A 23,131-nucleotide genomic window follows, 5' to 3' on the forward strand; every position below is an offset into this window, starting at 1 on the left:
TCACAAGATCAAATAAATAATTTAATTCAACTGGTAGGTCCACAGCATCACAGTCCTGAGCCACCTTTGAATCAGGGCCGATCCTGAGTGTTTGGGGGCCCGGGGCGAAAGTAAGATAGTGGGCCCTTTTTATAAACATCATGCCAATAATAACTAATATACATCCATATGAAATGTTACCAATAAATACTTGAATGTATTCAAAATCAATTTACGTCGAATAACTTGTAAGTATTACCTTTAAAAATTCTTCTAGCACCCATCCGTGCATAGTTACTTTTGATGGAGGCGTTGTCAATTCCGTCCAATAATTTCTTCCTTGGTTCTACTCGTCCATGACAACTATTATCGACTCACCATGTAGGTTCATTCGTTAAGCACTGATATTAATCTGAAAAAAATCAGCAGCTCCTCCACTCAGTGATTTTATCAAGTCACCCTCATGTTTCTCTTTTCCATTTTCGCTAACACGTCACCAAGCATACTTTCTAGACAACACGTTAACACGGGGTGATGAAAATAAATGAAAATGCATCGTTTATTTGAAGGTAAATTATTGGATTAGTAAAAATGTTGATTGTTGCTTTTTGCTAATTATTGAAGGCAAATGATATGAAATAGGGAGTAGTAATATGATTGTTAAGGATCCAATTTTTCACACAGATCACACCCTTTTACTCATGCGGAGGTGTAACAATGATATAGTACCTGCGATTGATCGGATCACCATTAGTGTCTGACACTCGACGATGGTACGATGCAGACTTCCTGTGGGATCTGGAAATCGATGTAGGTGTGCGCCGTGCTCAGCAGCGTCTGGAGAGTGGAGACCGGGGGCGCTGGGCGATGACAGCACAGTAGAGAACTGTCTGCCGGCTGCGGCGGCTTGCGGCAGGCTGAGCGGTGGCAGGAATAGGTTAGAGAGAGTTGTGATTGAGAGGAAGAAGCGATCAGGATGGACCCGTGCGAGATGCGGCCGTCGTGCGAGTGCCACGCTAATTTCCTAGCGCTAACGATCAATTGGGCCAGCCCATCATGTTGTTCCTTTCTTCCATTTTCTCTATTCGATACCAGATCATGGCCCCCTCCAGGGCTGGGCCCTAGGCCGTCGTCCCTCTGGCCATACGCCAGGGCCGGCCTTGCTTAGAATTTGCAGCACTGGACGTTCCAAAAACGGGTACTATCGGAAATGGAAAATAAATTAAGCCGTGCATAAAGAATGCAGGAAGCAAAAAAGTGAACCTTTTTGTTGTTTGGGAACAAATGATTTTAATAAACTTCAAGGAAGGCAGACAAGACATCACCTTTCCAAGGGCCCTCACCATCTTCCTGCTAATCAGACTGATGCAGCTATGTCCTCCTACGTAGTATTAAACTCTCAAGAGCGAAACGCTGGGTTGAGCAAGGAGCGATGCCACGTCATGATTTTTACTGTGGTCGCGAGGAACTGTTTCTGGCGAGACAAAAAAACACGGGCTTTATCAATCGTGTTCTATTTTGCGATATGGCGTTGGACGAAAGAATCAAATTATTGGTTGTAAGAAATCCCATAAGATCATCTCCAGCAGGATAGATCATTGCAACATACCAGTGATTTCCTGCCAAAACCAAGCTTCTTCTCTATGTCCTCCATTTCGTAGCAAATGACATAACCACCGTCCCCTAATTTGAGAGCGAACATGAGCAAACCATAATAATTTAAGCTACAACAACAGGACCACTTTGCAACAACAAACAATAGTAAATAGTAGACATCTAAAATTTCGTTATAATTACAGTAAAACATCATAAACCAACAGTTTTCAGCCAATCAGCTGTACCTATGAAGACTTCTCTGTAAACTGTCCTTGATCCAAAAAGAAAAGCATCTGAATCTGATGTAAAACAGCCTTCCTGAAATAACATAACAATAAATAAGTAACAGACATGACATTCAGGTTGTTAGGAGAAGTATTGTACTTACGCACAATGAGTTTAAATCAAGCAATGCACACTGTGCTTCTGCTTCCTCGACGCTGTTAAATAACACAATGGCATACAATTACGGGCATTTGTCAATACTTTCAGGTCGTATTATCAATAAACAGTTTGATTGGAGCAGAGAAAACCTACCCATCCAAGCAAGGCATGCCGGCCAAGCCAAGATGCTTCGCCTCTTTAATCATGCGCGAGAGTTCCGATCCCTTGTTCCGTTGAAGGGAGGTCAATGGTTGCGAACTCGTGTCATCACAATCAGCCTAAAGTGAATGAAGCAACTGGGCTTAAACAAATAGAATTGGCTGCATCATATTCCCAAGAAGTGTCCATTATGTGTAAAAGAAATGACCACAGAATTGGAACCTAGATGACGTCTATAAGTAGCCAGCTTGATTGAAAGTATTGCCCCATCTGAAGATAAACAAGAAAACATACAAATCGCTATACATTGACCACATTACATCGAACACCTTGCAGGCACAGAAACAAATATGAGAAAATCTAGAAAAAGAGAGAATGAGAGATAGAGAGAGATGGTGCCTGTAAAGCAGGCAGGGGGCAGGTGCGGCGTCTCTTGAGTTGTCATGGCCGCTTGCACCATTGGTCGGCCTCTTCCTGCTAGCCTTGGGCATGGTGGATGAGTGGCAGATGAGGAGGACGATGCATACCGACGAAGATGGAGATTGAGATTACGAGGAGCACGAGGGAGAAGAGATGAAGAGGAGGCAGGTAGCGAGGCTGTGAGGGGCCAGGGTCGAACTCCTCCCCTCGCCGAGCTCCGACACCACGGCGACCAGATCCATCCCACCACCCATCTTCCTCCGCCTTGATATCGCCCATGAAGCCCTCAACTTCGGCGCCGCCGTGCTAATCGACGAGAGCCACCGACACTGAAACGACGAACCGAGAGGAAGGAGGCAAGAGAGGATGGGGACGGCACGCGTGGTGAATCTGGGGAGAGGGACGTCTCTCTCTCTCTCTCTCTTCCTCTCTTAGCGACGAAGAAAACGAGCAGCGTACAAGGCCAGTCTAACGCTGCCAAGTGGACCAACTGGAACTTATATAAAGCAGAAAGACTTGCCCAATCGATGAGTGTTAGAATATATTGTAACATGTATATACGGTGTGATTATAAATCGTATATACGCCCAGTAGGTTAGCGTTTTGCGTGCGTATTGTAATTAGGTAGTTGTGGTTGTTAGGATTTATCCTTATCTCTTTAGCCTTTTCTTGAGGATCAATCCAACACAACCGAATTGCCAGGATCTTGTAAATCTCTTTGCCTATATAACATGCAACGCGTCCCTGCAAGAGGCACACGCTTCATCCAATCTTTCATGGTATTCGGAGCCAACTTCCTCTCCAACATCCAACCCTAGTCATGGCTAGCTCCAGCTTCGCCGCCGCCGCTTTTGCCCTCATTCCCATCGCTAATAAGTTGCACCGGCGTAACTACATGGTCTGGCGCGCCCAAGCCCTAGCCACCATCTGTAGAGCGCAGCTGATTGATCATCTCAATCCTGATCACCAGTTCCCGGAGCCCAAGCTTGCCGATAAAGATGGTAAGCCGACAGATGTGCCGAACCCGGCGTATCTTGTCACCCTCGCACAAGACTCGCAGGTGCTGAGTTTCATCTTCAACTCGATCTCGCCACCTGTGATGATCCAAGTCGCCCACTGCACCAAGGCCGCCGCGGCATGGACCGCCATCAGGGAGATGTTTCTCTCCCAGACGCAGGCCAACATCGTCAACACGCGGATCGCCCTCTCCACCACCAAAAAGGGCACTGCGACCATCGCCGACTACATCGGGCGCATGAAAGCGTTGGGCGATGAGATGGCTTCAGCAGGCAAGCCGCTCGATGATGATGACATGGTCTCCTACATCCTTGCAGGGCTGGACTACGACTACATCTCGTTTGTCTCGTCCATCTGCGCCGCGAGAACTGAACCAATCAAGGTAGCCGAACTTTACTCTCAGCTGATCGGTTTTGAAAAGCGTCTTGCTATGTTTGAAGGTGGCAACCGCTCCTCCCAGTCCTCGGCAAATGCTATCTCTCGTGGCCGTGGTGGTGGCCGCGGTGGAGGTGGCCGTGGCAATGGCGGCCGCGGCAACGGAGGAGGTGGTCGTGGCAACAGGGGCCATGGCAATGAAGGCGGTGGTCGCGGCAATGGAGGTCGCGGCAACGGCAACGGAGTAGATGATCTTCCTGAGGTCGTCTGCCAAATCTGCAAGAGGCCGAACCACACCGCCCTTGAGTGCTACCGTCGCTTCGACATCTCTTACACCAAGAACGAGAAGAGCGTCGGATCTGCCACAACTCGTCCTATGGAGTAGATACCAACTGGTATCTGGACACCGGCGCCACCGACCACATCACCAGCGAGCTCGACAAGTTGACCGCCCACAACAAGTATCACGGCAACGATCAAGTCCACACTGCCAACGGAGAAGGTATGGAAATTAGTCATATTGGTCACACTACCGTTCGTACCCCTACTCATGATCTTCATCTAAAGAATATCTTGCATGTGCGTGATGCCGCCAAAAACCTTATCTCTGCTCATCGTTTATCCACTGACAATCATACCTTCCTTAAAGTTCACCCAAATTTCTTTCTCGTCAAGGAACAGGGTACGAGGAAAACCCTTCTGCACGGCAGGTGTAGACAAGGCCTCTACCCCGTATCATCGGCTCCTCTTAGTTCAAGCAAGCAAGCGTTTGGTGCAAATAAACTACCTGTTGAAAGGTGGCACAATCGGCTAGGGCATCCGTCATCTACCATAGTGCATCATGTTCTTAGTCAGAATGATATTCCTTTTTCTAGTAGTGAGTTAAATAAAGAAGGTGTTTGTGATGCATGCCAAATGGGCAAAAGTCATCAACTTCCTTATCCTAGTTCAAACAGTGTGTTTAAAGCTCCTTTAGAGCAAATTTTCTCCGATGTATGGGGGGCTGCCCGTGATTCTATCAATAGGAAAAACTATTATGTGTCTTTCATCGATGATTACAACAAATTTACGTGGATATATCTACTCAAGCACCGATCTGAAGTGTTTAAAGTCTTTCATGAATTTCAAACTCTTGTTGAAAGGTTGTTCAATAAAAAAATAATCACTATGCAAACAGACTGGGGTGGCGAGTATGAATGCTTAAATTCCTTCTTTCGTCAATTAGGAATCACTCACCATGTCTCCTGTGTTAAATGATATGGGTGTAGTTGTAACGTGACATATGTCAAGGGGTGTAACTTGTGTGCGTGTGTTGTAACTTGGGCAGGTTGTTGGAGGTTAGAGATCCTTATCTTGTATAGTCTTGGATGAGGGGTCAAGCTAACACAACAACCTGCCAACCGATGTAATCTTGTCTTGCTATTTAACACGCACGCGTCCCTACCAGGAGGTATACGCTTCACCTCTTTTCTTTCATGGTAATCAGAGCCTACCTCGGGTTCATCCATGGCGAGCTCTTCCTCCGCAAGTTCCTTCCCCTCGTCTCCGTTTGCACACAACGCAACCGAGAAGCTTACGAGAGGGAACGGGGCCTTATGGCACGCCATGGTGCTCTCAGCCATTAGGGGAGCGCAGATGGCAAGCTTCCTTGACACTGAGCAGCCGCCTCCGCCCACGACCATTGAGGTCACCGGCGATGACGGGAAAACCAAGACGAAGGCGCCGAACCCAGAGTTCAGTGTGTGGTACGCGCGGGATCAGCAGGTTTTCTCATACCTGCTGACTACGCTACCGCGTGAGATGGCCGTCCAAGTGGCAACCTGCCACACCGCGGCCGAGCTATGGAACACGGTGCAAGGGATGCTTGCGTCGCACACCAGGGCGCAGACCGTCAACGTCAGAATTGCACAAGCCAATCTTCAGAAGGGCAACTCCACGATCACAGAGTATGTCGGTAAGGTCCGAACCCTGTGTGATGAACTAACTGCTTCAGGGAAGGCCTTGGACGAGGAAGAGGTGATCTCCCACATCCTTGCTGGACAGGATGAGGAGTACGACCCAGTGGTGTCGGCCATGTGTTCTAGGGTCGAACCTGTCAAGATCCCGGAGCTGTTCTCACAGCTTCTGAGTTTTGAGACTCGCCTGAATCTCCGCGGCGGGTCCTCTCAGTCGTCCGCAAATGCGGCGGCGCGTGGGCGCGGCTTCAACAAGAACAACAACTCCATCAGCAACGGTGATCGCGGCGGTGGTCGCGGCTTCAACAACAAACCAGGCGGCGGTGGTGACCGTGGCCGTGGTGGTGACCACAGCCGTGGTCGAGGCAACTCGGGAGGCAGGGGGAACTACAACAACAACTCCTCTGCCAAGCGGGTGTGCCAGATCTGTGGAAAAGTTGGCCACCCTGCTTGGAAGTGCTGGAAGCGCTACGACTCTTCATATCAGGGAGGAGAGGAGCGCTCGGCCAACATGGCTGCTCATCAGTATGGGGTTGACACCAATTGGTACATGGACAGTGGTGCAACCGACCATATTACAAGCGATCTGGAGAAGCTGACCGTTCGGGAGAGGTACACGGGCGGTGATCAGATTCATACTGCAAATGGATCAGGTATGTCCATTAATCATATTGGTTATGCAGCTATTTCTACCCCAGATCGCAATCTTCATCTAAAAGATGTTCTTCATGTTCCGGAGGCAACAAAAGATTTGATTTCTGCAAGTAAACTTGCTCTTGACAATAATACTATTGTTGAAATTCACCCTCATTTTTTTCTCATCAAGGATCTGGAAACGAGGAAGGTTCTACTTCGAGGCAGGGGTAGAAGAGGGCTCTATCCTGTCAAACACACCGGGGGAAACGTCCAGAAGCATGTGCTCAATGTCACCAAACCACCTCTGGATTGGTGGCATAGACGTTTAGGTCACCCTTCTTCCATTGTTGTTAGGAAGATTCTTAGTGAGACTAAGCTCTCGTGTGTTAATAATGGTAGCAATAAGCATGTATGTGACGCCTACCAAAAGGGCAAAAGTCACCAGTTACCTTATCCTCAATCCTTGAGTGAATATAAATTTCCTTTGGAACTTGTCCTTTCTAATGTGTGGGGTCCTGCTGTTGAAACAGTAGGCAGAAAAAAAATACTATGTGAGTTTTATCGATGATTTTAGTAAATTCACATGAATCTATCTCATCAAGCACAAATCTGAAGTTTTTCAGAAATTCCATGACTTCCAAAACCTTGTTGAACGACGTTTTGATCGCAAGATTCTTGCTCTCCAAACAGATTGGGGAGGGGAGTACGAAAAGTCGAACTCTCTCTTCACCAAAATTGGCATTTCACACCATGTATCATGCCCTCATGCTCATCAGCAGAATGGGTCAGCTGAGCGCAAACACCGTCACATTGTTGAGGTTGGCCTCTCCTTGCTCGCTCAAGCCTCTATGCCCTTGAAATTTTGGGATGAGGCCTTCCTTGCCGCAACCTATCTGATCAATAGGGTTCCAAGCAAAGTCATAAATCATGAAACACCTCTTACTAGGTTATCCGGTGAAACTCCCAATTATTCCTCTCTTAGAATTTTTGGGTGTGCTTGTTGACCCAATTTACGTCCATATAACACACATAAACTCCAATTTCGATCAAAGCAATGTGCTTTCCTTGGTTATAGTAACATGCACAAAGGCTACAAGTGCCTTGATATCTCCACAGGGCGTGTATACATTTCTAGGGATGTGGTGTTTGATGAAAACATTTTTCCTTTTGCGGCCCTTCATCCTAATACCGGTGCTTGTCTAAGGGCTGAGATTCTTTTACTTCCTCCTGACCTACTTAATCCTACTGATCAAGGGGGAGAAATAGTTGATGATCAAATGATTAATAGGACTACTAATGGTTCTGATGATGCAGGAAGCCGGAGGGAAAAAATGCAGCAGAAAACATTGGTTTTGGTCATGATTTTATGTTGCAGATACAGCCAAACCGGCCTGGCTCGGAACACGGAGCAGATCCTCCTGCGCACATGGATCCCGAGAGGTCTGGTGGCAGGACAGATTTGCCTGCGCGCGTGGATCCCGAGAGATCTGGCGGCGCTGCTGCATCTGGCGCGCGCACAGACTCAGAGGCGGAAACGCGCACTCCGGCTGGCGCGGCCACCCCACCTGATGCGGGCAGCCCATCCACGGGTGACACGCGGCCAGACTCGCGGTCAGGCGCGCGGGCTGGCGCAGGTGTGTCCAATGCGTCGCCATCACCGAATGATGAGGAGGCGCGGACTCCCGGGCGTGTGTCGCCTAGACGCGTCTCCGCCTTGCCTCCCGACAGGACCGATCCCCAGGTCCGACCGCGTCCAGAACCGGCTGCAGGATCTTCTACAACATCAGGATCTTCTGTGGCCGTTGAACCGGAGCGACCCAATACACGGTCACAAAGAGGCATTTTTAAACCACTTGTTCCTAAAGATGGAACGGTCAGGTATGGTAAAAATTTCAAGGTTGTAAACTTTGCTGCTACTGGTGAGCCTCGTGATCTAGCTGAAGCACTAGATGATAAAAACTGGAAACGAGCTATGGAGGTAGAGTATGATGCACTTATGAAAAATCAAACTTGGCATCTAGTCTCACCTAAACAAGGTAGAAACATTATAGATTGTAAATGGGTATACAAAATTAAGAGGAATTCTGATGGTACAATAGATAGATACAAAGCTAGACTAGTAGCAAAGGGGTTTAAACAACGTTATGGAATTGACTATGAAGACACTTTTAGTACAGTAGTTAAGGCAGCTACTATTAGACTTGTTCTTTCTATTGCTGTTTCCAGGGGATGGACTCTTCGCCAATTGGATGTGCAGAATGCGTTCTTACATGGCATTCTCGAGGAAGAGGTGTACATGAAGCAACCACCTGGGTTTGTGGATGGCACCAAACCACAGCATGTGTGTAAATTGGACAAAGCACTGTATGGTCTGAAACAGGCGCCCAGAGCTTGGTACTCAAGACTAAGCACAAAGCTCCAACAACTTGGTTTCCGACCCTCAAGGGGAGATACTTCTCTGTTTTTCTTCAAAAATGAGAAGGTGATCATTTATATGCTTATATATGTAGATGATATAATTGTTGCTAGCTCCTCTCCACAAGCCACCTCAGCTTTACTTAAGAACTTGAAGAATGATTTTGCTCTCAAGGACTTGGGAGAATTACATTATTTCCTTGGCATAGAAGTAAAACAGGTACATGATGGTATACTGCTGACTCAAGAAAAATATGCCAAGGATATACTCAAGCGTGTAGGTATGAGAGACTGTAAACCCTCCAGTACACCTTTATCTACAACAGAAAAATTATCATTGCATGAAGGAGAGTTGTTGAGTCCAGAGGAAGGGACTAAATATAGAGTGTGGTGGGTGCACTACAATATTTAACTTTGACAAGACCTGATATATCCTTCTCTGTTAACAAGGTCTGTCAATTTCTGCACTCCCCTACTTCACTTCATTGGACAACAGTAAAAAGGATATTGAGATATATTCAAGGAAGTGCTGGTACAGGACTGAAAATATGTAAATCACCCTCAACAACTGTTAGTGCCTTTTCTGATGCAGATTGGGCAGGGTGTCCTAATGACAGAAGGTCTACAGGTGGATTTGCTGTTTTCTTTGGTTCTAACCTCATATCCTGGAATGCAAAGAAACAAGCAATAGTCTCTCGCTCTAGTGCTGAAGCAGAATATAAATCTCTGGCAAATGCAACAGCTGAGGTAATGTGGATGGAAACTTTACTAGATGAGCTAGGAGTAAGAAGAACAAGCACTTCTTGTCTATGGTGTGATAATCTTGGAGCAACGTATCTCTCAGCTAATCCAGTGTTTCATGCAAGGACTAAACACATAGAGATTGATTTTCACTTTGTCGGAGAGAGGGTTGCTAGAAAACTATTGGAAATCAGGTTCATCCCAACAGGAGACCAAGTGGCGGATGGTTTTACAAAACCATTACAGATTCGACAACTACAAGCCTTCAAGAACAATATCAACCTTGACACGTTTAGATTGAGGGAGGATGTTAAATGATATGGGTGTAGTTGTAACGTGACATATGTCACGGGGTGTAACTTGTGTGCGTGTGTTGTAACTTGGGCAGGTTGTTGGAGGTTAGAGATCCTTATCTTGTATAGTCTTGGATGAGGGGTCAAGCTAACACAACAACCTGCCAACCGATGTAATCTTGTCTTGCTATTTAACACGCACGCGTCCCTGTCAGGAGGTATACGCTTCACCTCTTTTCTTTCATCTTGTCCCCATGCTCATCAGCAAAACGGGTCAGCAGAAAGAAAACATTGGCATATTGTTGATGTAGGGCTCTCTCTCTTAGCCCATGCCTCCATGCCCTTGAAGTTTTGGGATGAGGCCTTTCTCTCTGTCACATATTTGATAAAGCGCACCCCTAGCAAAGTGATTAATTTTGAAACTCCTTTAACACGTTTGTTTCACGAACAACCCAATTATCATTCTCTTCGAGTCTTTGGGTGTGCATGCTGGCCGAATCTTCACCCTTATAATTCCAAAAAAATGGAGTTTCGTTCCAAACAGTGCGTCTTCCTTGGCTACAACAACCTTCACAAGGGTTTTAAGTGCCTAGATGTTGCTGCTGGATGAGTCTATATATCCCGTGATGTTATTTTTGATGAAACGGTTTTTCCCTTTGCATCCTTAAATCCCAATGCAGGCACCCCTCTCCGGTCGGAAGTCCTTTTGCTCCCTGAGTTTGCACCTCTTGATCATGGGGACGAACCTGTAGTTGATCAACAGACTAATTTTCGCACTAATCCTGTTGCTAACAGTGGAGAAAATCCAGTTTTTGTGCATGATTTTATGCAGCCAGAACAAGACGAAAACGCTGCGGAACAGGAGGAGGATTCAGGTGCTGTGGGCAGCGATCCCGAGACGGCAGCGCCAGTGGGCGCAGGTGGCACAGGCGGCCCAGGGGGCGAATCTACCTCGGCTGCGCAGACGCCGCCCAGGGAACGACGCGTGGCGCACAGTGGATCGCCCGCTGCATCTCCCGACACCGCGCCATCAGGTGGGCCAGTCGGCTCCCCTCCTGCGGGCCGCCAGGTGGGCCAACCGAGCTGCATGGACCTGAGCTGCACGGACTCCCGCGCCGATCTGCCCCGACAGGATGCGAGATCCTTTGTCGCTGGTGATAGATCTGCTACGGGATCGCGTGTTGACGTTGGATCGCGTGTGGATCCTCCTCCCTCTGGCGGATCTTCTGTGCCACATGTATCTGCAGCTCCTGATGTGCCGACTCGACGAACACGGTCACAACACGGTATTTCAAAACCTCAAGTTCGTATAGATGGCACAGTTAGGTATGACAATCTCAAACCTCGCTTTGGTGGTCTGATAACTACTGGTGAACCTCATAGTTTGCAAGATGCCTTGAATGATACAAATTGGAAGAGGGCTATGAATGATGAGTATGATGCTCTTATTAAAAATAAGACATGGCACTTAGTTCCACCAGCAAAAAATAAAAATGTTATTGATTGTAGGTGGGTCTATAGGATTAAAATAAAGGCAGATGGTCAAATTGACAGATACAAGGCAAGGCTAGTAGCAAAAGGTTTCAAACAAAGATATGGTATAGACTATGAAGATACATTCAGTCCTGTTGTTAAAGCAGCTACTATCAGACTTGTTTTTTCTGTTGCAGTATCCAGTAACTGGAGTCTCAGGCAATTGGATGTTCAGAATGCGTTCCTTCATGGCGTTCTAGAGGAAGAAGTTTATATGAGACAACCACCTGGCTATGAGATAAAAGGCAAGGAAAATCATCTCTGCAAACTTGACAAAGCTCTATATGGTTTGAAACAGGCACCTCGAGCATGGTACTCCAGGTTGTGTGACAAACTTCAAGCACTTGGTTTTAAACCATCAAGGGGGGATACTTCTCTGTTCTTCTTTAGAAGAGGAAAAATTATTATGTTTATGTTGGTCTATGTTGATGATATAATTGTTGCTAGCTCATCATAAGATGCAACTGTAGCTTTGTTGGCAGATTTGAGAAGAGACTTTGCCTTGAAGGATCTAGGAGATCTACATTATTTCTTGGGAATTGAAGTCAAGAAAGTGAAAGATGGCATTCTCCTGACCCAAGAAAAATATGTCATGGATATTTTGAAACGTGCAGGTATGATAAATTGCAAGATTTCAAACATGCCTCTCTCAACATCCGAAAAACCGTCAAAGGAAGAAGGAGAACCTTTGGGGGCCGAAGAGTCAACAAGGTATAGAAGTATGGTAGGTGCCTTGCAATATTTGACATTAACAAGACCTGATATTTGTTTCCAAGTGAACAAAGTTTGTCAGTATTTGCAGTCTCCTACCTCCCAACACATGACAGCAGTTAAAAGGATTTTGAGATATCTTAAAGGTACTATAAGTACAGGTCTGAAATTCACCAAGTCAGCTTGCAGTATTGTTAGCGCTTTCTCAGATGCTGATTGGGCAGGATGTCCTGATGACAGAAGATCAACAGGAGGTTTCTGTGTGTTTTTTGGTCCCAACTTGATTTCTTAGAGTGCACGTAAGCAAGCTACTGTTTCAAGATCAAGTACTGAGGTAGAATACAAGTCCTTCTAATGCAACTGCTGAGATTATTTGGGTCCAAACTCTTCTGCGTGAACTTGGAGTTGCTCATTCACCAGTTGCTCGTCTTTGGTGTGACAACATTGGTGTCACATATCTGTCAGCAAATCCAGTGTTCCATGCAAGAACTAAACATATAGAAGTTGACTATCATTTTGTTCGAGAGAGAGTAGCTAGCAAGCTATTGGATATTCGTTTTATACCCACAGGTGATCAAGTTGCTGATAGGTTTACCAAAGCCTTGTCATGGCGAAAATTGGAAGATTTTAAGAGCAATCTCAACTTGGTGAAGTTGTGATTGAGGGGGCGGGTTAGAATATATTGTAACATGTATATACGGTGTGATTATAAACATATATATGCCCGGTAGGTTAGCGTATTGCGTGCGTATTGTAATCAGGTAGTTGTGGTTGTTAGGATTTATCCTCATCTCTTTAGCCTTTTCTTGAGGATCAATCCAACACAACCGAACTGCCAGGATCTTGTAAATCTCTTTGCCTATATAACATGCAACGCGTCCCTGCCAGAGGCACACGCTTCATCCAATCTTTCAATGAGCACAGTGAAATCCACGTAGCATGCCCCAGCGATCGCCCTTCCCCCGCACCTTATTGTGTGTGATAGATTGTACCTAGGTTCAGTTCTCCTTGCCATTCACAATGCACTTATTGTTCCTGGTTCTAGAGAATATTGAAAGGAATTTTTGCTAGGCATGAATCAAGATATGCGGCATTTAGATATGTGAGCAACCATCTATAAAATACTGTGACACTGTCTGTATTATAAACTATTAAAGAAATTGTCATCTTCTAATCTCCCTATTTTGCATATTTTGTATGCTCCCCACCCAGGTTGAGCGGCTGCATCCACCTGTTGTTATGGTAGGGGAATACCTCCAATTACATGAAGAAAAATAGTTATTGGTCTATCTCATATGGATCCTAATTGTAGCACCCTAGCCTGGACTTCTCAAGGGTGAACATACTGATGGTTGGAAACCAACCTAATGGTTGATGGTGTTATCATGAGGAGGCAGTGGACCAACAGTGGCGTGATTCAAATGTAGGTTCAGATAACCTCTCATATTTGATTCTTCTTTCGAACCTGAAATATAAGTCTTTGTGTTGTATCCAATCTATTGGATTAGAAAACCATCACATGATTTTGATTGCACACTGTCCAATAGACCTAACAAGCTTAGGTACTTAGGCCTTGTACAATGGAAGATGCTTAGTGAAGGTGCTTAGAGAAATAAACCAGACTTTCCTTAAGCACGGGTGCTTATTTGTACAGGATAGACGCTTAACTAAGTGTCTCTCCCGTAGAAATAGGCACCGGTGCTTCAGGAAAACTCGGTTTATTTTTCTAAACACCTCTCTAAGCACCTCCCATTGTACAAGGCCGGGTTGTTAATGCCCATTTTATTGCCTCAAGCAGGGATACGAGGAGGAAGGAGGAGCACCGGGCGGGGAGCCAGAATAGATCGGCGCCGGCATGAGGACCGCCTCGTCATCCAATGAGCAAGCAGGCATCTTGTTCGGCTTCGCGACGCGGTTCAGCAGCATCATGGTCGCAGAGACTAAGGCCTTCTTTGCTTCCAGGTCGGCCGCAGCCACGGCGTCGAAGCCATACAAATCAAGCTCGGCCCCTCCCTCACTGTCTCCGCCTAGTTATTTGTCTTTTCCAGCTGCCTGCAGTTTTGTTTGTTTTGTTTGTCATTGTAGGTTTGGCGTCTTCTTCTAACAATTTGTTTTGTTGTAATTCTAAGTTCTGGTATACGTTTTTATCATGTTTGTCCCAGATGCAGGATCCCACTTCATGAATCAGTCAAAGTGCACTACAATAAAAAAGAACTTGTGCTCGAAAAAATTGATGGATTATGAGCTAACTTGCAAAATGTTGCTCTCAGGATGATGACACATTGATAGCAAATTGGCGTTGTTGGTAGTTGTGGTTTTTTAGTCACATGTACCTCCTTTTCTACTTCAATGTTAGTATATCCGTTTTGTACCGTCGAAATTTTACTTGGTAGAAAATAGCAAGTAGAAGCAATGTAATTCAAATAAATGTTGGTTGTCGGTAATGATGGGAATAAAATAGGACAGAATCTTTGATTGGTCCTGCTGATGCTATCAATCCTCTGAATATGAATATCCACCTTCTATTTATACCCCTCTTATGTTGAGGCATGCAAGAGGGAGGCAGACAAGCAGTAGCAAGTCAGAAGGACGAAGAAGAAGCGCCATGGCAGTTGGAGTCTTTGTGAATTGGAGGGGAAAAACCATCAACAAAGAGGTGCACGGTGGAGTCAGAGCAGCATGGTTTTTGTATGGTAATTAAGTCACTATACAGGCCGAGTCCTTATTTGCATACATGTTTACACATGCTTGCACATACAATATCTCATTGTAAGCTTCTGAGTTTAAGACATTGAATCACTTTTGTGCGTTGTTTCCCATTTGCAGTTTTGACTGTGGTAACAAACGTGGTTATTGTCCCAAACGTGCTGAATATGGTTACTTATCTCCACGGAACAATGCATATGGGGGTTTCGGGCTCGGTGACTACAGCTGCTAATTCCTTTGGCGCCACATCCGGGTTTGCAATGATCGGAGCTTTCCTCTCTGACTCCTACATCACTCGCGCCAAAACTATGCTCCTCATTGGTCCATTTATGTTTCTGGTGATATACATCTTCATCTCTTCAGTTATCTACATGATTTCTATTTTTCTATTGACTCAAAGGAGTTATTCTTTGTTTAACTAGAACCAGCCAATAACAGAGACGGCAATAAAACATGCGTTTCTTTATGAATCATGTTAAACATATGCGGCTTTATCAGTAGAAAGAAGTGAATATGAAATCCTAGTATCTTAAAATTATACTCTGATAAGTGCTAAAAATGACTAACATAGTATCATAGATTTGATTTGTTTTATTATTGTAATTTTCTTCATTTTGATGTGGCCTCACCAAATTTGAAGGAAGTGCTGTCCGCAATTCTGATGTAAATTTCCAAAGCTGAAATTTGTTTGGGAACTTGGGATACATTTACTTTTTGAAAAAGCAAAATAGAGACCTGATTTCATTAACAAAATCAGTGAGAACAATTGTTTGAAAAGAAGAAGAGGAAATGTCATCCAACCATTTAGCCTGGCATGTACTATACTCGACACAAACCATAAGCCATAATCAATTTTGGGTGTACGAAATTGTAAGCGGCATGGTGAGAGTGGAGTATAAATATACCTTACAAAAACAGCAATGTGCCTTTAGCATACCTGCGGTATGCTGAAACTTAAAACTGCCTTATAACTTGTCATGTTTTCATATAACTCAATTGGTGCGAAAGATACAGTACATACTTTGGCGTATCCTTGACAATGAAACCCACTTATTAGCGCCGATAAACGAGGACTTCCTTCATGCCAACATTAATCCGTATTCAAGTAGGGAACTAAGATATGTAATGTTATTGTAGCATAATTGATCGAGCATGCATTAATTTGTGCAGGGATACGGACTGCTCGCACTGCAAGCCTACCTACCCTCCCTCCACCCACCCCCTTGCAATATTGAAGCAGAGCCAAACAATTGCAAAGAGGTCCAGGGCAAGAACGCTGCCTTATTGTACGTAGGCTTGTATCTGAGTGCATTTGGTGATGGGTGTATACGATCTTGCTTGCCGTCCCTTGGAGCAGACCAATTTGACCATGAAGATCCCAAAGAGTCCCGCCAGCAGTCCAGCTTCTTTAACTGGTATACCTTCGGAATCTCTTTTGGAGGTTTCGTAGGGCTGATTCTCATAGTGTGGCTCCAGGACTACAAAGGGTGGGATATCGCACTAGGGTTGTGTGCCGTCATAGTTCTGCTCGGATTGCTCGTAGTTGCTGCTGGTCTCCCTTTCTACCGCAACCAAGTACCACAAGGAAGTCCTCTGACTCGAATACTGCAGGTGGTACAAGCTACTTCCTAGCTCAAAACATAATAGTATGTTGCTTGTGTTGACTTCAATTTTGCTTCTCCCAGGTTCTTGTGGTTGCCTTCCGAAACAGGAAGATTGAAGTTGGTGAGGGGCTAGAAGAAGCACATGAAAGCAGTACCGAGGTGGGGACAGGTTACAATGGCTCGCTCTCTCAAACAAATAGTCTGAAGTAAGACTCGGTGAATCGAACCATGTTTTTAATTACTTGCACTTATCAAGTCGCCATAGAGAGTAGCGTACCCCATAGTGTTTTGAGAATCCATTCCCTAACTCTGTGATGATGCATGGTGCCAGATTTCTCGATAAAGCTTGCATCAACCGTGGTGAAAAGGGGGACTGGTTGGTCTGCAGCGTGACCAAGGTGGAGGAAACCAAGATTGTGCTCCGCATGCTTCCCATCTTCATCAGCTCCGTGATTGGATACATATCGAGCATCATCCTCTTCACGTTCACGGTGCAGCAAGGTGGCTTGACCAACACGAGGCTCGGCAAGATCCACGTTTCCCCGGCGACACTCTTCGTCATCCCCATCACATTCCAGATGTTGATGCTTGCGGTCTATGACCAGTTCATCGTGCCGTTCCTGCGAAGGCGCACGGGCTACAGAGGTGGCATCACCCACTTGCAGCGCATCGGCATAGGCTTTGCCTCCATGATACTTGCCTGCGTCATCGCAGCGGTTGTCGAGAAAAAGAGGAAGCGGGCTGAGGTGCAGATGTCCCTTTTCTGGCTCGCACCTCAGTTCTTCCTGCTCGGCGTGTCGGACGTGACGTCGTTCACCGGGCTACTCGAGTTCTTCAACAGTGAGGCGCCACGGGGCATGAAGTCGATAGCCACGGCGCTGTTCTAGTGTGATCTGGGGCTCGCGTCGTTGATGGCCACATTCCTGGTGGATGCTGTGAACAGGGCACAAGGCATGGTCACCGGGTAGGCTGGCTCGAGCGTGCAAGCTTGAACACTAGTCATCTTGACCTGTTCTACTGGGTTGTGGCTGTTATCGGATTACTCGGCTTCCTCAACTACCTGTACTGGGCCAACAAGTATGTGTACCAGAACAATCAACGCGTTGCTAGAGTTGTGCCAACGGTTGATCATGATTTGCCTTGACATATCAGATATGCAATGGTATATTAGTACTTTGGAAAATAGAAGGATGTCTGATTCACTATGTCTTGAATTAGTCAAGTCTGTTGTCACGACTGCAGATGACATATCTGCAGCGGATTGAAAGTGTAGTTCAGTTAACTGCATTTAACTTTTTTTTAGACAATCAAGCGAAGCTTTTATTAGACCATCACAATGTTTACAGGGACGAAAGTAAGATCACCGGGGTGGCCTAACCAGACATGACGACCAAACCCCAGTCCCAAAGCATGCTTCGCTAGATTGTGAGCCTCGACATTCGAGCTCCTAAACTCATGAACAAAAGTGCAAGAATTAAAGGTACTAGAGTACTCTATGATCTCATGTATTATGGCCCCATAGACCGGGTTACTCTTCTGCTTGATATCGTTCACCACTTCCATGCAATCCGTCGCCACATGAATCGCTTGTAACTGGAGATCCTCTGCTAGTGCCATCGATTCCCTGACTCCCATTGCTTCCAGTGTCGTAGGGTCAGAGATGCCCTTGAACACGACAGTGGACGCACTGAGAAAAATACCCTCCTGCTTCTGCACACCGCTGCAACCGCACCAACACTTGAACTCTCCATGCAGGCTGCATCTACATTAATTTTAGATGTACCCCACGGTGGCTGTAACCAATGAGTTGGTCGCGCCGTTCTGGCCTGCACAACAGTATTAGACACGTTCTTGATCACTTGAAGATCGCTCAGGAACGAGTTAATGAATGTGTGTGTTGCATGCGGACTCTGGAATATATCCTCATATGTAGCTTTCCTTCTAGCTGCCCACACTGCCCACAAGGTAACCGTCATACGTACAAAATGTTCATGCGAGAGAGTATTCTTCAGAGCAAAAATCCATTCCCTTGCATCCTCACCATCATGCTGGCTCATCTGTTCAACAAGAGAATCGTCAGATATCGCCCACACGCTGCTTGCCATCGCGCACTCAAGCAAAGCATGTCTCCATGAATCTCTGGCACCGCAAAACACACATGTAGAAGTAGTCGACATGTTTCTATGATGGAGTAGCTCCGCTGTTGGGATAGAGCTGCATGCAAAACGCCATAAAAACAACTTCACCTTCGATGGCACATTCGTCTTCCATAACTTAGTCCAGTCGCTACCCGTGTTGCCCGATGCTGATGCGTTATCACCACTTCCATGCTCTCCCTCTAGCCTTGCTTGTACAATCAGTCTATAGGCAGATTTTACAGAAAAATTACCCTTCTTCTCACCACTCCATGCCCAGAAATCTTCCATGTTGCGTGTGCATAGAGGTATAGATAATATTCCTTCTGTATGAACAGGCAAAAAGACAGTCCGAACCAGTTGTTCATTCCAAGTGGCCTCCTGGGCATTGATATAATCCGCCACTAGGCGCGGCGGATTCTGTATTAACGGCGACACCGGTCTCATCATTCCTGATCTTGGAATCCAGTTCTGTGTCCAGACTTCAGTAGTTTGCCCATTGCCAATTCGCCGGACTATACCCAGATTTAGCATGTCCCTCCCGTCCAAGATAGCTCGCCAGATTTGCGAGGGCCGACTTCCAAGCTCTGCCTCCAGAATGGATGTCTCGGGGAAATATGAGGCCTTCAAAATTCGTGCACTCAGCGTTGTTGGTTCTGTCAATACTGCATTTAACTGAACCGCAACAGAAAGAGAGTGGTGTGTGTTGGGCCAAAGGCCGTGTAATGTGTTGGGCCCAAGGCCAAGGTTGGCTAGCCTAGGTGGGCAGCTACAAATTGTACGATGACCAGTGTGTGAGGCAGCGATGGAAATATCAACTAGTTTCCCTTTCCCCTTCTCAAAGCTTGCGCTCACCTAACCTGCTGCTCCTCGCCTATCTCCCTTCTCGATCCCCCTCTCACCCGGGTCATGACAATCTGGTAATCAGAGCCTAGAATTTATTTCCCACCACCTCATCGCTGCCGCTGATCTCATACCCTCTCGATCGCTGGTAAAATCCACCGAGTCAGGTGCGAGCCGCTCCAGTGAGCTCGCCTGAAATCCTGCTCGGGGTTCGGTCGATTTGGAGCGAGACCACGACGCCGTCCAAACCCTCGGTGCAGACCCGCCGCGTCCTCGACGCGATGGCAGAGACCATCGATAAGTTGCAGAACTTTCTCGAGACGGTCATCCGCCGCCTCGATGCGAACCAGAAGATAGCCGACGAACGACATCAAGCGTAGCTCTCCTACAACGAGCAGGCCTCCACTAAGCTCAAACATTCCAAGCAGATCGACCTCACTCAAGCAGATGTGGATGAGGCCCGCAAGACCGCGCCAACGGTCGACCCCACCGCCTCGCACAACACCGCTGCCAAGTCACCATCGGCCATTCCGACGATGGCGGGCTCCTCCACGCCCGCACCATCGCCACCGCCACCTCCCCTGCCAACCCACCCCGCGCCACTACCCCTCTACACGAATGGGGCAGCCCAGCTGCCGTCCGCGCGGCTCGTCATCCACGGCCCGCCTCTGCTGCTCCAGCCATCGCCCACGGCCACTGATCGGGATCGCGGGACCAATCTGTACACCAAGCCGCCCAAGCACGACTTCTCGCGGTTCGACGGCGATGCTCCACGCATCTGACTCGAGCGGTGCATGTCATACTTCGATTTGTACCATGTGCCACCACACAGCTGGGTCACCACGGCCTCTCTATAGATGGACAAACTGGCAGCGATGTGGCTGCAGGCACACCGTCAGAAACATCCAGGGCTGTCCTGGATAGTGTTCCACGCGGCTGTCGGGGAGGAATTCGGGCCAGAAGAGCTTGAGGCACAGATGCACCAATTGGTTCAGTTGCGCCAGACATGGAGTGTGCAGGAATATCGCCAGCAATTCGAGACACTGATGTACCATCTTCTGTCCTTGGATCCAACCTTGAGCACCTAGTTTTTCATCTCCCAGTTTCTCAAGGACGAGCTACGGCTCGGCGTGCGCTTACAGGCTCCTTCCAGCATCACGTGAGCCGCAATGTTCGCACGAATCCAGGAAGAGGGGCTGGAGAAACAACGCGCCCACGCCATCGGATCGTATCAGTGGGTCGTCCACCGCCGCCCCCCAATGGCAGCAGCCCCCGTTCCAGGACGCGCAGCAGCAGCCCCGCGCCCGGCGGCCGATGACTTTGCCAGAAAGCGGCAATTGTGGGAGTTCCGGAGAGCCAACGGCCCGTGTTTCCGCTAGGGTGACAAATACTCCCGCGAGCACCAGTGCAAGCGCACGGGACAGATCCTGATGATCGAGGTGGGTGAATTCGGTGACACTATGGCTGACGACACAATGCACACATTGCAGCTTCTGGATGCACCAGCTCCGCACGAACCTGAATGTTGCTCTCTAAGTCAACATGCAGTTTCCGGCGAGGAAGGCCCTTCCACCATTCGCCTGCGGGCACAGTGGGCGATCAGATCATGCTACTGCTGGTCGACTCGAGAAGCTCTCACAGTTTCATCAGTGAGTCCTTTGCCTCCCGGCTTTCTGCACAAACTAACAAACTATCCCCGGTTTCAGTTCACATGGCCAATGGACAACGACTCCTCTGCAACAAGATTGTGCACCAATTGACATGGCAAGTGCCCGGCCACACCTTCCACACCGATCTTCGCGTGCTGCCACCGAGTGCGTACGATGGTGTTCTAGGCATCGACTGGCTTTCAGCTCAGAGCCCAATGTTGTGTCACTGTCAGTTCGACACCGCGGGCAAATCAATTCTGTTGCAAGGAGTCAAAACAACAGACATGCCTCTCATCCCCGAAGTGGATGCATACGAGTTACATCGCATGGAGGTAGCAAATGATATTTGGACTTTAGCTTTGGTTACCATTGAGAAGACTGATGAAACACAAGCTGCAACCGTCCCACCAAATATTTAGGAAGTCTTGTCTGAATACCAGGACGTGTTTACTGAACCAACAATCATGCCCCCGCGCCGTCAGTACGATCATGGAATTAATATTAATCTAGAGCCGACGCAGAAGGATGATATCAACTTCAGATTAAGTCTTGTCTCCTTTGGTTTGAAGGAATTTCATAGGAATTCTAGAGGAAAGGATTCTTATAGGATTTTTTTTCCTTTAGAGCCCTTTGGTTCATAGGAATGGATTTCTATTCCTACATAGGATTGGTTTCTATCCTCCACATTTTATAGGAAAATAAAAATAAGCCTAGACTCAATGAAAAAATTCCTTTGGTGTCAACCAAATGACATCTCGTTTCCTATTCCTACTCATAGGATTTGAGATACATGTCATCTCATTTCCTACAAAATTCCTATTCCTAAAATAACCCTATCCTATGAACCAAAAGGAGGGACAATGTCACGACTGCAGATGACATATATGCAGTGGACTGAAAGTGCAGTTCAGTTAACTGTGTTTAACCGAACGGCAACAGAAAGAGAGTGGTGTGTGTTGGGCCGAAGGCCGTGTAATGTGTTGGTCCCAAGGCCAGGGCTGGCTAGCCAAGGTGGGCCGCTACAAATTGTAGGATGACAGTGTGTGAGGCAGCGATGGAAATATCAACTAGTTTTCCTTTCCCCTTCTCCAAGATCACTCTCACCTAACCTGCTGCTCCTCGCCTATCTCCCTTCTCGTCTCGATCCCCTTCTCACCCGGGTCATGACATCTGCAGAGGAGTAATGTACAAGCCTGAAGCCTGTACTAGTATTCTGCTGTCATACACAGTATGTGCTGATTGTTTCCAGTTAGTTTGTTGTACTCATCCTTGCTACTCTTTGCCGGAAGAATTGGCTTTCCCCCTTGGTACACGGCGTGTTTCATCTGGATAATTCTAGGCGGCAAAGTAAAATTCATATATGTTTCATATGTGAATGTAAACAGTGAGCTGAAACTGACTAATCTTATGCATATGTCCGTGCCACAAAGATGTACTCCCTCTATTCCGAATTACTTGTTTTGGATTTGTCTCGATACGGATGTATCTAGACTACATCCGTATTAGACAAATCTAAGACAAGTAATTCGGAACGGAGGGAGTAAATCTAATTAGGCTCTGTGTGGCAGTGGTGAGGAAAAATTAAGTGAGCAACATGATCCACAAACTGGAGGCAATGGGTTAGCTAAAGCAATAGGCATTCACATAGGCTAAGGAATATGTGCAGCTGAATTAGTACTCTTCGCATGTGGCTCAAGATCGACTAGCGATCACAAACGACGTGTAATGCTGGAAATATACGCTCGTACTACAACAAAGACAAAGCAAGAAGAACGAAATGGGAGGAGGTGAATGTGATCAGATGGAACCTGCTCTCTTCAGCTTCTTAGGACCGATATCCACTCGAGGTCGGCCAAAGCTCATCGCCGCGCCATGAACCGTCTCTGTCTCCTGCCTATCACCATCCACCGCCGCCGCCGATAGGGTTTGCGCTGCGAGAGAGGGGTGGAATCATGGAAAAGGTGTTCGCCCGCCGTCGCT

The 23,131-nt window shown here is 46.9% G+C and overlaps 1 protein-coding gene and 3 pseudogenes across 7 annotated transcripts in view; 3 read left to right on the forward strand and 1 right to left on the reverse strand.

Annotated features, from left to right (window-relative positions):
- The window catches only part of LOC123102289 (single-strand DNA endonuclease 1), a 5,446-nt gene extending 2,370 nt beyond the window's left edge, over positions 1-3,076 (reverse strand). For 2 of the 7 annotated variants that reach the window (XR_006448868.1, XR_006448869.1), the window contains exons 1-7: positions 2,113-3,076; positions 1,964-2,015; positions 1,821-1,893; positions 1,589-1,662; positions 1,305-1,453; positions 709-1,180; positions 239-391 (exon numbers count right to left, since the gene is read on the reverse strand). Coding sequence is in view for 1 of the 7 variants with exons in the window: in XM_044523589.1 (XP_044379524.1) it covers positions 1,379-1,453; positions 1,589-1,662; positions 1,821-1,893; positions 1,964-2,015; positions 2,113-2,165 (327 nt within the window). In the remaining 6 variants the exon portion in view is untranslated. The other 5 variants (XR_006448867.1, XR_006448866.1, XR_006448871.1 and 2 more) reach the window with 5 other exon arrangements.
- Positions 3,077-3,832: 756 nt separating this feature from the next.
- LOC123109254 (uncharacterized) lies at positions 3,833-3,974 on the forward strand (annotated as a pseudogene).
- A 1,954-nt stretch (positions 3,975-5,928) lies between these two features.
- On the forward strand, positions 5,929-6,067 carry LOC123109253 (uncharacterized; annotated as a pseudogene).
- An 8,752-nt stretch (positions 6,068-14,819) lies between these two features.
- Positions 14,820-17,699, forward strand: LOC123106558 (protein NRT1/ PTR FAMILY 4.5-like; annotated as a pseudogene).
- Positions 17,700-23,131: the final 5,432 nt, after the last annotated feature.

This window comes from Triticum aestivum, chromosome 5A, assembly GCF_018294505.1.
Source record: "Triticum aestivum cultivar Chinese Spring chromosome 5A, IWGSC CS RefSeq v2.1, whole genome shotgun sequence".
Lineage (NCBI taxonomy): Eukaryota > Viridiplantae > Streptophyta > Magnoliopsida > Poales > Poaceae > Triticum > Triticum aestivum.